An 11,529-nucleotide genomic window follows, 5' to 3' on the forward strand; every position below is an offset into this window, starting at 1 on the left:
GGGAGGGGGCCGCCGCCCCGGCACGGAGGGGGAGGAGGCCGCCGCCCCGGCACGGGGGGAGGGGGCCGCCGCCCCGGCACGGAGGCGCCCGGGCCCGGCAGACGGCGCTGGCGAGGCCTCTCGGGCCCTGGCTCCGCCCCGCTCGGGCCGCGGAGCTCCCGGGGCGCGTTCGGAAATGACCTAACCGGAGGCTGGCGCAGGGCGGCCGCACCATGGCCGCGCTGCCCCGGCGTCCGCCAGCGGCGGGGACACGGGCGCGCCTGGCCCCGGCAGGTGTGCGGGGGACGGGGACGGGAGGCGCGGGCTCGGGGAGCCGGAGCCCCTGCCCGGGAGGCGTCCCAGGACCCCGGGCCGTGGGGATGAGCGCCTGCCGCGGCCGGGAGGGAGGAGGGCGCCCGCGGGCCGGGGCTCTGGGGGGGGCCCGGGGCGGGCGCCAGGCCCGGCGGAGGCCGAGGCGGCCGGGCGGGATGGCCTCCCCGGGCCGGGGCCCCGTTCCCCGGCCCGGCGGCCTCCCGGTAGTGCCCGGAACTGTGCGGGCCCAGCCTGAGGGGGGGCGCCAGGAGGACACCTGGCCCGCCGGCCGAGCCGCCTCCATCTTCCCCCCCAGACCCCGGCCCGGCACGGACCCAGAGGAACTTGGCCTTCCGACGCCGGAGGATTGCCCTAAGCCAGCCTACTTTTTTTTTTAACTCTTTTAAGAAGTAGGTGGGGGTTTCCAGGAATGACAGCCCTGCCTGATCTTCCTGCTGGGTGCCAGGGCCGCGGGGTGCCCCTCAGCCGGCTGCGGGGGCTTGTGTTTTGCCATCCCTCCCCGGGGTGGCTGTGTGGAGCCGGGAAGGCGGGGTTTAAATCCCGTCTCTGCTACTTAAAGCTGTGTAACCCCTGTGAGCCAGGCTTCCCTTTCCACATGTAACATGAGCTCGGCCTTGACGGCCTCCTCTAACTTCATGATTCAAAATCTTCACATGAAGACTTTTCTGATTCCTCCCAAACGTAAGTGCCTTCCTTCCAGGCTCCCCTGCATTTCACTGCTTCGGGCATATATATTCATTTCCTATTTATGGCTCATGTCTTTTTCTATGCCCCCCCCCCCCCAGGGGAGTACAGGTTATTCCATTCTTTTTTTTTTTTAGATTTTTACAATGCAATGGGGTTAAGTGGCTTGCCCAAGGCCACACAGCTAGGTAATTATTAAGTGTCTGAGACCAGATTTGAACCCAGGGTACTCCTGACTCCAGGGCCGGTGCACCAGCGCTCGATCCACTGCACCACCTAGCCACCCTATTCCATTCTTTATACTTGTGTCCCAGCACCAAGCACAAGGCCTAGCCAAATACACAATAGGCTTTTAAGGATGCTTAGTGACTAATTTATTCTTCCTTACTACTCCTCCAGGTGCTGCCAACTAACCCTGCTCCTTAGCTGCTGCTGCTGGGGGAGGACTGGCCAGTCATGTGTGAACCAGTTCGAGAAGAGTATGAAATCCAGGCCTTTGATGCTGAGACCCAGAGGTTACTGAAGACTGCTCTCAAAGGTGAGAAGGAGTGGGGGGTGACCATTAGTGCCAGAACAGACCTATCATCTAGCTTAATCACATCTGCAAAAAAAAAATGTAATCTGAATATATGTATTCATCAGTATAATGAATTGTCTACTTATTAGTGAATAAAAAGCTTCAAATCTTGAATTGGGAATCAGGAAATGATCATTTAAAATGAATAAATTTTTTTCCAAGGTGGGAAAAGATCGTTGAAAATTTGTAATAATTTGCCAAATATAGTTATTAGGATTTTCTATATATATCACTTAAAATTATAAAATTGGTATTAAACACAAATGATAATATCAACAACCCTCTACAGTCCAGTAATGGCTCCCAAAGTCCAGTAGCATAAATTATAGTCTTAACATATAAAATGGGTACATTTTGAGTGTCCTCTGCAAGTTTTCCTCCAATACCTTTGTAACATGGAAGTGACCATAGTTTCTTAACAGTCCATCCCAGGAGCCCAGATCACCAACTAAGTCAGACTTCCTCAGGGTTGCAACTGTTTCATTTGTCTCTCTCAACCACTAGGGCTAGCTCATCAGAGGCACTTAACAATTGTTGTTTGTAAGATTTGGAGAGATTTGGTTGATTACTAGGGGCTTCCTTTTTTAGCCATAGCAACTCTTAACATTACAAAATTCAACAGCTAATAAATGCCCACTATATGTTAAGGTACTAGATAAAAATAAAGCCTGGAAGCTTTAGAAAGAGGAAGAACCTACTTGGATGAAATCATAATCTTCCCCTCTCTTTCCCCCTCCCCCAGGTAAGCAGGGTTAAGTGACTTGCCCAGGGTCACACAGCTGGTGTCTTGGGCCAGATTTGAATTCCTGATAGGGCTGGTGCTCTATCCACTGAATCACATAACTGCCCCTAAATCACAGGTCTTATGCTATGCATTTCTGGCCTTATTTTCTCAGGCATGACCCAAAAATATTGAGCCATGCATTTTAAAACACTTAGTTTTTCAAAGCTTAAGGAATTCATCTACTGGAGAAATTTAGGCTAGTATTTGGGGGGAAGGTGGTGAATTCCACGGATTCCTTATTGTGAAAAGAACTATAATCTCATCAGTTATGGCAAAAGAACACAAGCTGTCTTTGAATATGGATGAATTTGAAGGTGAGTTGTTTGCCTAAGAAGCAGATCTGTATGATCTAATAAACTTTTCAACAACATCACCTTGAAAGTTGCCACCCAACAGAAGTAGCATTAAAGGAATCTGAGTTTATGTTGTTAGTAACTCATTAAGTGACCCTGAACTCTGTTAGGTAAGAGAAGAGAGTCTCTGCTCTTGAAGCACTTACAATCTCTCCCTTGGCTTTTGTGACACTCTTCCTAGGTCCCCTCTTCATACCTGTTCCCTAAAACAGACCTTCAGTGAAGAATTGTCTGTTGCCTCGTATACTGAAGAGGCAGTACAGTATTAGTATGTCTGCTGGTCACATCAAAGTTTACAAAGTGCTTAGCACATTATTTTGATTCTCATGACTCTGGGGTTGTTATTATTCCCACTGTACAAATAAGGAAATTGAAGCACGTTGTAGGGTCTACCCCTAGCTTCCTGGGCAGGATCTAAACTCTCAACTCAGCACTGTGTCCTGAGTCAGGGCAGAGGTACCCAGTAGACCTAGGAAGAGCACCACTATCTGTGGACTACCTCTCTTACCCTCATCCCTAGAACCTGGTGCTGTGGATTTGGAGAAAGTGGCCAATGTGATTGTGGACCAATCCCTGAAAGACTCTATGTTCAGCAAGGAAGCCGGACGAATTTGCTACACCATCATTCAGGTCTTAGGGTGGGGGAGGAGATCTGGGGCAGTTGGTGGCTGGGGTAGTACTCCTTCCCCCCCCAAAAAAGGGCTAGGGAACAGGCAACTGCCTCTAGGCTACCTGAAGGAAGGTCCCCTGGCTCCCAGCTTGAGGGATTGGGGGAAAAGCCCCCACATACATCTGGGCTTACCCCACCTTCCCTGGGTCACAGGCAGAGAGCAAGCAAGCCAGCCAGAGTGTCTTCCGTCGGGGCCTCCTCAACCGGCTGCAGCAGGAGTACCAGGCCCGGGAGCAGCTCCGAGCCCGATCCCTGCAGGGCTGGGTCTGCTATGTCACCTTCATCTGCAACATCTTTGACTACCTGAGGGTGAGACCATTGAGAACCACCCACTTGCTCTGTCCCTGTGGCACCTCCTCCCTAAACCAAGCCAAGCCACTTATTCAGTTTCAGAGCCTCACCCAGCTAATAGGGCTAGAGGCATTGGCCTCATTACTGTCTGTGGCACAAAGGATTATTTTCCTAAAACTTGATATCCCTGTAGACTTGGGAGCCTCTGCCAAGTCCACCTTATATAACTATGTCCTTCTGGCTTAGGACTGTTCCTAGTGGATGTGGGGATCAGGATCTTCTCTCCCTTCTAATCAGTGCTTTGGGTCCCTCCTCCATTAGGTAAACAACATGCCTATGATGGCATTGGTCAATCCTGTCTATGACTGCCTTTTTCGACTGGCACAGCCTGACAGCCTGCACAAGGAGGAGGAGGTGGGTACCTCCCCTCTAGGGGGGAAAGGAGGCAGTCGATGACAGTGCTACTAAGAGAGCATGGAGAACATGTGGCTCCTCTCAAGAAGCCAAGGTTTCGATGATGAAGGGGGTTTTGCAACTTCTTCCCTGGGGCAGGAGTCTAAAAGCTTTTCTAAAAGGTTGTTACCAGGTCACCACTCACCAAAGGCAGGAAGCCATCAAATAGAATGGGTAGGAGAAGGGTTGGAGACAATAAGGTGATTAAATTATATAAGGGGAAGAGCCCTGGCTAGGGAGAATGGATGAGATGAGGGATCCTAGGATTGAAATTAGTACTATGCAGAGAGGGAGGGAGAAGGGCGACTAGGACATCAAAGAACCAGGAATCCCTCCCCAACTCCTTCAGGTGGATTGCCTGGTGTTACAACTGCACCGAATTGGAGAGCAGCTGGAGAAAATGAATGGGCAGAGGATGGATGAACTCTTTGGTCTGCTTCGTGATGGCTTCCTGCTGCAAGATGGGCTCAGCTCCCTGTCACAGCTCTTGCTACTGGAGCTTATTGAATTCCGAGCTGCTGGCTGGAGGACCACACCTGCTGCCCAGAAATACTACTACAGTGAAGTTTCAGACTAGGCTGGTCCAACCTCAGGGCCCACTCACCAGCACCTTCCAGAAGGCTTCTGCCTACACGTATGTCACACTTACCAAGACAAAGCCTGTCTCCAATATTTTCTCTCTTCTGAGCTGTCTACTACTAGGAATTCTCACCAACTCCAAGCTTTGGACTTACAATAGTCCTGCCCTCAGCAACTTTCTTTTTGTCAAGTACTTCTGATCTTATAACTTATCCAGAGGGGTGAGGGGAAGCAGCACACTGGTCCACTCTATGTTACTTCAACTTCAGAGAAGCATAGATGTAAGAGCTAAAAAGAACCTCAGAAAACAATAAGCTTAATCCCCTCATGTTACAAATAAGAAAACTGAGGTTCAGAGAAGTAAAATGATTTCCCCAGGATTCATAAAACATTCAAACCCAGGTCTTCCTAATTTCAAGTCCAATGCACTATCTATAACAAGCTACTGCCTCAATTAAGTGACTTTCAACCTGTTTCCCACCCCCCACTTTTTTAGTTTTTTTTTGTAAGGCAAATGGGGTTAAGTGGCTTGCCCAAGGCCACACAGCTAGGTAATTATTTAGGTAATTATTAAGTGTCTGAGATGGGATTTGAACCCAGATACTCCTGACTCCAGGGCCGGTGCTTTATCCACTATGCCACCTAGCTGCCCCTAACCCATTTCCCACCACTTTTGCAGAATTGGATAGTGAAGAACAACTCTATCATCCTTGCAGTGTGTAGCCAGAGTGCATCTTCTTCTTCCTTGATGCCTCAATTTCCTAATTTGTAAAATGAGGAATCAGGAGGATGCTTTGAAATTTTCAGAGGGCAAAACATGGAAGAATTTAAGAGTCACATTACCGGGTCTTTGAATGACCTGCATGAAAGGGAGGCTTCTGAAGCTAAGAGGCTGTGCCAGTAAAAAAAGGCCAAGGCACCTGAGCATTAACAGTGCCAGAAACTGGGTTTCTTTTTTTTTTTTTATAATTTTTGTACAAAAATGACTTGAGAAACAAGGATATTTTATCCAGATAAGTTTTAATGAGTTGCTGACCAAAACACTGGTTCAGTGTGGGATTTAAAACATATTTATTATGAACCAGGGTAGGACTTTTCTAGTAAACCTTTTCTAAAGTGAATGCTGCTTTTTTTTTTTAAACCTACACCTGAGGCAAAGTGATCCCAGCTTTGTGGAGTTCCTCTGCAGAGTCTGAGTCCATGTTCTTTCCTCTGCATGAAGAAAATGAGGCAGATTGGGGGGGGGGAGACTCCCCCACACCCTGTACCTGCCTTTTACCCCTGGTACTAAAATAGACGTTTTATTATAAACAGCTGTGAGTAGCAAGGCTCTGAGAGGAGGCTTGCAGTTGCTGCATTCCAAACTCTAACCTCTATTCAACTTTAAGTCTGCACTGCTGGTGCATTCCCCCAAATTGTAAAAATTCAGTGACCTGCTCAGGTCGACCCTTCCAGCAGCAGGAGGATAGGAAGCTGAGCAGTGGGACCAGATTCTCACCTCTTGGCTCAAACTGCCTCCCCCTCTACCACCAGCGGTAGTGGGCAAAGGCTCGGTTAGCCTCTGCCATCTTGTGCAGTTCATGCTTCTTCTTGACCACAGGACCCTGGTTGTGAAAGGCCTCCAGTAACTCATGAGACAGCTTTTCTGGCATTAACATTCGCCGGGGCTTTTTCTCCCGGCATTCTTGAATCATCCATTTCATAGCCAAGAAGCGCCGGCGCCTGTCAGTCAGAGGGGCTGGGACCTATTTTGAAGAAATGTGAGGCAGTGGTAAGATGAGAGAAACTAAGATGCTACAGCAGGAGATAGGTCTCAGGGACGCCTGATCCAAGGGAAACCAAAGCGACAAAAATGGAAAATCTATCATTCATTCAATAAGCATTTATTAAGAGCCTTTTATATACCAAGTGCAGTGCTAGGTGTAGATAGTCCCTGCCCTAAAGGAGCAAGCAAGCATGCTATTGGGTGGCAACAATTTATATACTTACCACATAATGAAATACAAACCATGAATATGAAGTAAGTTGTGGGAGGGGTTCCCTGGGAAATGGCACTTGAGCTGAAATTTAGATCCTAAGGAGCTCAACTGTACAAAAGCACCAAGAGGGGAGATCCAGTGCCATGTACAAGGCCATAAACAGTCAAGTCTGAACAAACCATATAGTGTACAAAAGGGGGAAATATGGAGAAGAGCACCAAAACTTCCTCCTACCAACCATTTGGGGTGATACCAACAATCAGTCTTGTTTTAGTCTATAAGCTTTTTGAAAATGAGAACTAAGTCTGTATTTGATATCTACCTCTCTCCCAATGCTCAGTATATGAACGCACAAAATGGTATGAACAATTGATAATGGCTGCCCTTGAAGGGCTTTCAATGGTGGAAGACCATGAGGCAACCATGAGGTCACTCAATCCTCTCCTGCTCACCTGATAGAAGCGTCCACCTTTAAGGATGCTGACCAGGCCAAGGACTGGCTGACAGTTGTTTAGGGCCTGGTGGAAGATAGTATAGGGGTTGCACTCTATGGCCTCCCGCTCCTCGACTGTAGCTTCATGGTATTTTTTAAATTGCTTTCTCTTGAGGGTTTCCAGAGTCTACAATGAGAAAAAAAAATTCCTTGAGGAGTTACTTAGGCTAACCTTAAAAACCCCTTGTCATTTTTTTCCCCTACCTCACTGCAGCCTCCCCTTCCTCTTTGCTACCTTACAGATCCCTTTCCCTTCTGGAAGATTGCCAATTTACAGTCCTTTTCTAAAGATGTTTTGGATTGGAACACTCAGTTCATTCTATTCTGCTAACAGCCCTGGTTTCTATTAATATAACCCCCTGGCTCCTCCCTACTCCAGTACCAAATGCACTAATTGGTCTCTTTTGGTGTTGAGTTGAGGGAGTTGGGGGAAAAGGGACAGAGGAAGAGGAGATGGAAGGATAGGGAATATCACTCTTACCTCCATCATCAGGGATTTGGCCAGTACTTTGTTTCCTCCTTTCATCATCATGTTGGTGAATTTACTTCAAGAAGAAAAGCAAAATGTTCAGGTCTTTAAGAGTACACAGTGGGTCTTAGATCCTCCCCTAAAGATGGTTTTTGTTCATGGACAGAAGACAGTGCCATTTGGCTCTAACCTGATCACTGGGTCTTCAAACAAAGAGCTCGTCTTTGATGCTGAGGGAGCTTTGAAGATCTGGGTAGTTCTGAGATCCCGTTCAAACTTCTCCTCATCAGTCAGCTCCTCCAAGGGTTTAAGGTAGTAGTCTTTATCAAGTTGGGGTTCTTTATAATTAGCATCATATCGGCTCCATCTCACCTGTGTCAGTCTGAAGGGGTTAAGAAGTCATAAGATGGGAGGATTTAGAGCTAAAAATAACTAAATTTTATTGAATCCAAATCCTTCATTTTACAGGTAAAGAGAGTAAGGACCAGAGAAGGGTAGTAGTTTATCCAAGGTTAGACCATGTACATAGGGACAAAGTGACAGGGCCATTAGCCCAGGTTCCCTGACTCTAATTTAGTTTGGTTTTTTGATTTAACTTGTTTTCACGAATGCCAGGAATCCAGATGAAAGGCCAACTTGCCTCCCTGAATTTAATCAGTTGGAATTCTGGCTTTCCAGCCTTGGTGAAGCCTCACGAAAAAATCTCTAGTGATAATGAGAGACATCAATCCCTTCTAGGAGGACACGGTACTTCCTCTGCCCCAAACAAGATCAATAACCAAACCTGGATTCAAATCCTGCATTTGGTGCCTTTTGGTGTAACCTTGATAAAGGTCATTTAACTTTTCAGGGTCTAAGTTTCCTCATCTATAAAATGATGGAATAGATTATAATGGTGAACCAATCAATAAGCATTTGAAATTTAAATGTTTTCTTTGTAACGAAACACCAACTTGTGATTGTATGACACCCGAGGACCATGGATAGAGGAGGGTTCTTGGCCTCTTAGAGAATCAAAGAAACAGAGTTGCCTTGGACCTAGTCCTGAAATCTCATTCAAGCTTCTGTTCACTCAGCTACAAAGACTTGTAGCAATGTAGGCTTTACTCAAGCTGGGGATTCCCTCTAAGGGAGGCCACAGTGTCAACCTCCCTATTTTGGAGAAAAGAAACCTGAGGGGTGGCAGGTGCGGTGATCCGTCACAGGAAGCTGAGGAAAAAACTAAAGACCTGAATCCAAGTCCAGTTTCAGGCTCTAACTTCCTAGCTGTGACTCTGGGCATGTCATTAAACTTGTCTGCCTTGATTTCAAATGAAAAATTAGAACAATAAAAATATCTCCGTGCGGGGGTGGTGAGGATCAAGACAAACAGTAAAGGTGAGATGCACCATCAGGGCTAGCTGCTGCTGCTTCCTTTCTGCAGCAACTGCTAAGGCTCCCTAGGCGCCAGGAGGAAACAAGGGGTGTCCGCTCCTCCTCCCCATCAGCCTTTGCGCAGCGCCTGCAGGGTGCAGGGCGCTGCCAGCTCGGGCACAAGCGGATGCGGGCGCAGCTGGCAGCCAGAGCCACGAGGCGGCTCCGAGGCTCCGCACCGCTAAAGCCCGATGGCTCGTGGGACACCTCGAGCCCGCAGTCGCCGCTGAGCGCAGCCAGGCCTCGCCTGCCGCTGGCCGGGATGGATCCTCGTCTCCCTGCCCTCACTCACCCTGTGCCCCACCTCCCCCGCCCTGGGTCCCCTTACCCTGGCAGAGCCCGGACGGCCCTCCGCGCTCCCCGGCTCAGGCTCCAGAGGTAGTGCGCCGCCTTCCCCGCGGGGGCCGCCATCTTGGCCGGCTCCAGGAGCCCTGCACGCCGCCCGAACGCACCCGCCAACTCTCGCGATCTTTCATTCCACCTGTCCCCACCGCGGCCACACCCCCAAGATCCCATTGGAAAATCCAATTCGGACCCATCCAACGGGATCCAATCGGACGGGGATTTGTTAGGAACCAGTCCGGGTTGGTGGTTAGAGACCGTCTCTAAGGAGACCGGAGTTCCAGTGTGACACCTCGGACGAGTCATCGGTAGCCTCCTCCTAACTCCTTCCGGTGCCTTTTCCACCAGCCTTGTATCGAGGGACTCCGGTCTCTGGCATTTACTGGACAAAACTGCATTTCTGTACTCCAGGCGTTTTCCCCGAGTGGCCCCTCTGCCTGGAATGTCCTCCCTTTTCATCTCTGCTCCTGCTTCCTTTAAATTGCAGCTGAATTTTCACTTAACCTGTCTTCTGCTGGATGCTAGGAGCTTTCTTCAACCCCTCAGCCTTATTATTTCCTCTTTTTCCTGCTCCTAACTTGTCTGTACATACTCTCAGTCACTGCGAATTCTGGGAAAGAATTGAATCGTACCAATTCTCATCATAATTTCTGCCGGGCTGTAATCTTTTTTCTCTCCTCACTTTCTAACCCTTTAAAACCCCACTTTTGCCTTCATCATTTCACAGAAATTGTTACAAATGATCTCAGAGATACAAAATCCAATGGCTTTTTTTTTTCTTGTACCTTTGGCACTGTCGATGAATCTCTCTTGAACACGCTGCTTATTTCTTCAAGTTTTCCAGACAACACTTTCAGGTCTCCAACCAGGCTACTCCTCTGTCTCCTTTGCTGGATCCTCCTCCTGATCATACCCTCTAACCATAGGCTTCCCTGAGGTTCCTTTTCTCTTGCTTCACTACTTCATTTAGTGATCTCATTGGCTTCTATGGATTTAATTACCTCTCTATGCTGGTGGTTTTCAAATGACCATTCTGTCCTAAACCTCCCTGCTGATTTCCAATCTTATATCTCCAACTGCCTTTCAACAGCTCAAATTGGAAGTTCAGTGGACATCTTAAATTCAGTATGTTCCAGAACAGAATTCATTACCTTCTCGCCTAAATCTTCTCTCTCAACTTCTCCATTACTGTGGAGAACAAAAATATCATTCCAGTCCCTCAGTCTCAAAACCTAGGAGGCATCCTGAATTCCTTTACTTCCTCACTGCCATATCCAATCCAGTGTTGCCTTAATTTTACCTTTGCCTCATCTTTCAAACATGCCACCTCCTCTTCTCTGACACTGCCACCACTCTAGGGCAGACCTCATCACTTCATGCCTGGATCATTGCAATAGCCTGCTGGTGAGTTGGCCTACTTCAAGTCTCTCCCTATTTCAATCCATTCAGTTTCTGAAATGATTTTCCTAAAGCATAGGTCTGATCCTACTCAATAAACTCTAGCAGCTTCCTCTTGTCTCCAGGATCAATTACAAAATACTTTGCCATTTAAAGTCCGTTATACAATCTAGCTTCTTCCCACCTTTCCATTTTTCTTTATTTTTTTTGTAAGGCAGTGGGATTAAGTGGCTTGACCAAGATCACATAGCTAGGTAATTAGTAAGTGTATGACAGATTTGGTACTCCTGACTCCAGGGCCAGTGTTCTGTCTACTGTGTCACCTAGATGCCCCCCATTTTTCTTATTCTTCAACATGTATTCTTTGATCTAGGGACTTGGCTTCCTTGCTGTCTCATGAACGGACAGTTCCACTGGCTATCTTCCATGCCTGGATACTCTCCCTCCTCCTCTCTGCCCTCCTGACATCCCTGGCTTCCTTTTAGTCCAATAAAATCCTATCACCTATGGAAAGTCTTCCCAACCCTTCAATTCTAGTGCCTTCTGGGTGCTAGTTATCATCCTATCTATTTTATATAGAGCTTGCTTCATATCTAGCCATATTTGTATGGCCCCTCATGGAAGATCTTTGAGGGCAGTTGCTCTTTTGTAAAAACTGTCCAGCAGTTAGCCCTGTGCCTGGCACAGCCTAGGTACTTGTTTTGTTTGTTTGTTTTAGGTTTTTGCAACGCA

General features: G+C 47.9%; 2 protein-coding genes across 4 annotated transcripts; one reads left to right on the forward strand and one right to left on the reverse strand.

The window, feature by feature from the left end:
• The first annotated feature begins 107 nt into the window (after positions 1 to 107).
• On the forward strand, positions 108 to 5,100 carry MIF4GD (MIF4G domain containing). 2 transcript variants are annotated; one of them, XM_074224596.1, is made up of 6 exons: positions 108 to 273; positions 1,396 to 1,534; positions 3,231 to 3,340; positions 3,534 to 3,689; positions 3,993 to 4,085; positions 4,474 to 5,100. In XM_074224596.1, exons 2-6 carry the CDS (start codon positions 1,453 to 1,455, stop codon positions 4,699 to 4,701), a joined length of 669 nt encoding a protein of 222 aa, XP_074080697.1. In that variant the 5' UTR covers positions 108 to 273; positions 1,396 to 1,452; the 3' UTR covers positions 4,702 to 5,100. The 2 variants fall into 2 exon arrangements, with proteins under 2 accessions (XP_074080697.1, XP_074080698.1); XM_074224597.1 differs by lacking the exon at positions 108 to 273 and adding an exon at positions 806 to 993.
• Positions 5,101 to 5,706: 606 nt separating this feature from the next.
• Positions 5,707 to 9,638, reverse strand: MRPS7 (mitochondrial ribosomal protein S7). Of its 2 annotated transcripts, XM_074224595.1 has the most exons (6): positions 9,386 to 9,638; positions 7,835 to 8,026; positions 7,657 to 7,720; positions 7,135 to 7,302; positions 6,202 to 6,448; positions 5,707 to 5,915 (listed from the first exon to the last, which is right to left on the reverse strand). In XM_074224595.1, the coding sequence occupies exons 1-5, from the start codon at positions 9,571 to 9,573 to the stop codon at positions 6,227 to 6,229; spliced, it is 834 nt and encodes a 277-aa protein (XP_074080696.1). In that variant the 5' UTR covers positions 9,574 to 9,638; the 3' UTR covers positions 5,707 to 5,915; positions 6,202 to 6,226. The 2 variants fall into 2 exon arrangements, with proteins under 2 accessions (XP_074080696.1, XP_074080695.1); XM_074224594.1 differs by having other exon boundaries at positions 5,707 to 6,448.
• Between the last annotated feature and the right edge of the window lie 1,891 nt (positions 9,639 to 11,529).

Source organism: Macrotis lagotis, chromosome 2 (assembly GCF_037893015.1).
Source record: "Macrotis lagotis isolate mMagLag1 chromosome 2, bilby.v1.9.chrom.fasta, whole genome shotgun sequence".
NCBI lineage: Eukaryota > Metazoa > Chordata > Mammalia > Peramelemorphia > Peramelidae > Macrotis > Macrotis lagotis.

Coding starts and splice junctions, on each gene's coding strand:
- MIF4GD (XM_074224596.1), top strand. CDS start 1,453: ATGTGTGAACCAGTTCGAGAAGAGTATGAAATCCAGGCCTTTGATGCT. Junction 1,535..3,230: donor ACTGAAGACTGCTCTCAAAG/GTGAGAAGGAGT, acceptor CCTCATCCCTAG/AACCTGGTGCTGTGGATTTG. Junction 4,086..4,473: donor GCCTGCACAAGGAGGAGGAG/GTGGGTACCTCC, acceptor CAACTCCTTCAG/GTGGATTGCCTGGTGTTACA.
- MRPS7 (XM_074224595.1), bottom strand. CDS start 9,573: ATGGGATCTTGGGGGTGTGGCCGCGGTGGGGACAGGTGGAATGAAAGA. Junction 8,027..9,385: donor GCCGTCCGGGCTCTGCCAGG/GTAAGGGGACCC, acceptor TAACCCCTTCAG/ACTGACACAGGTGAGATGGA. Junction 7,303..7,656: donor CCAAATCCCTGATGATGGAG/GTAAGAGTGATA, acceptor TTCTCATTGTAG/ACTCTGGAAACCCTCAAGAG.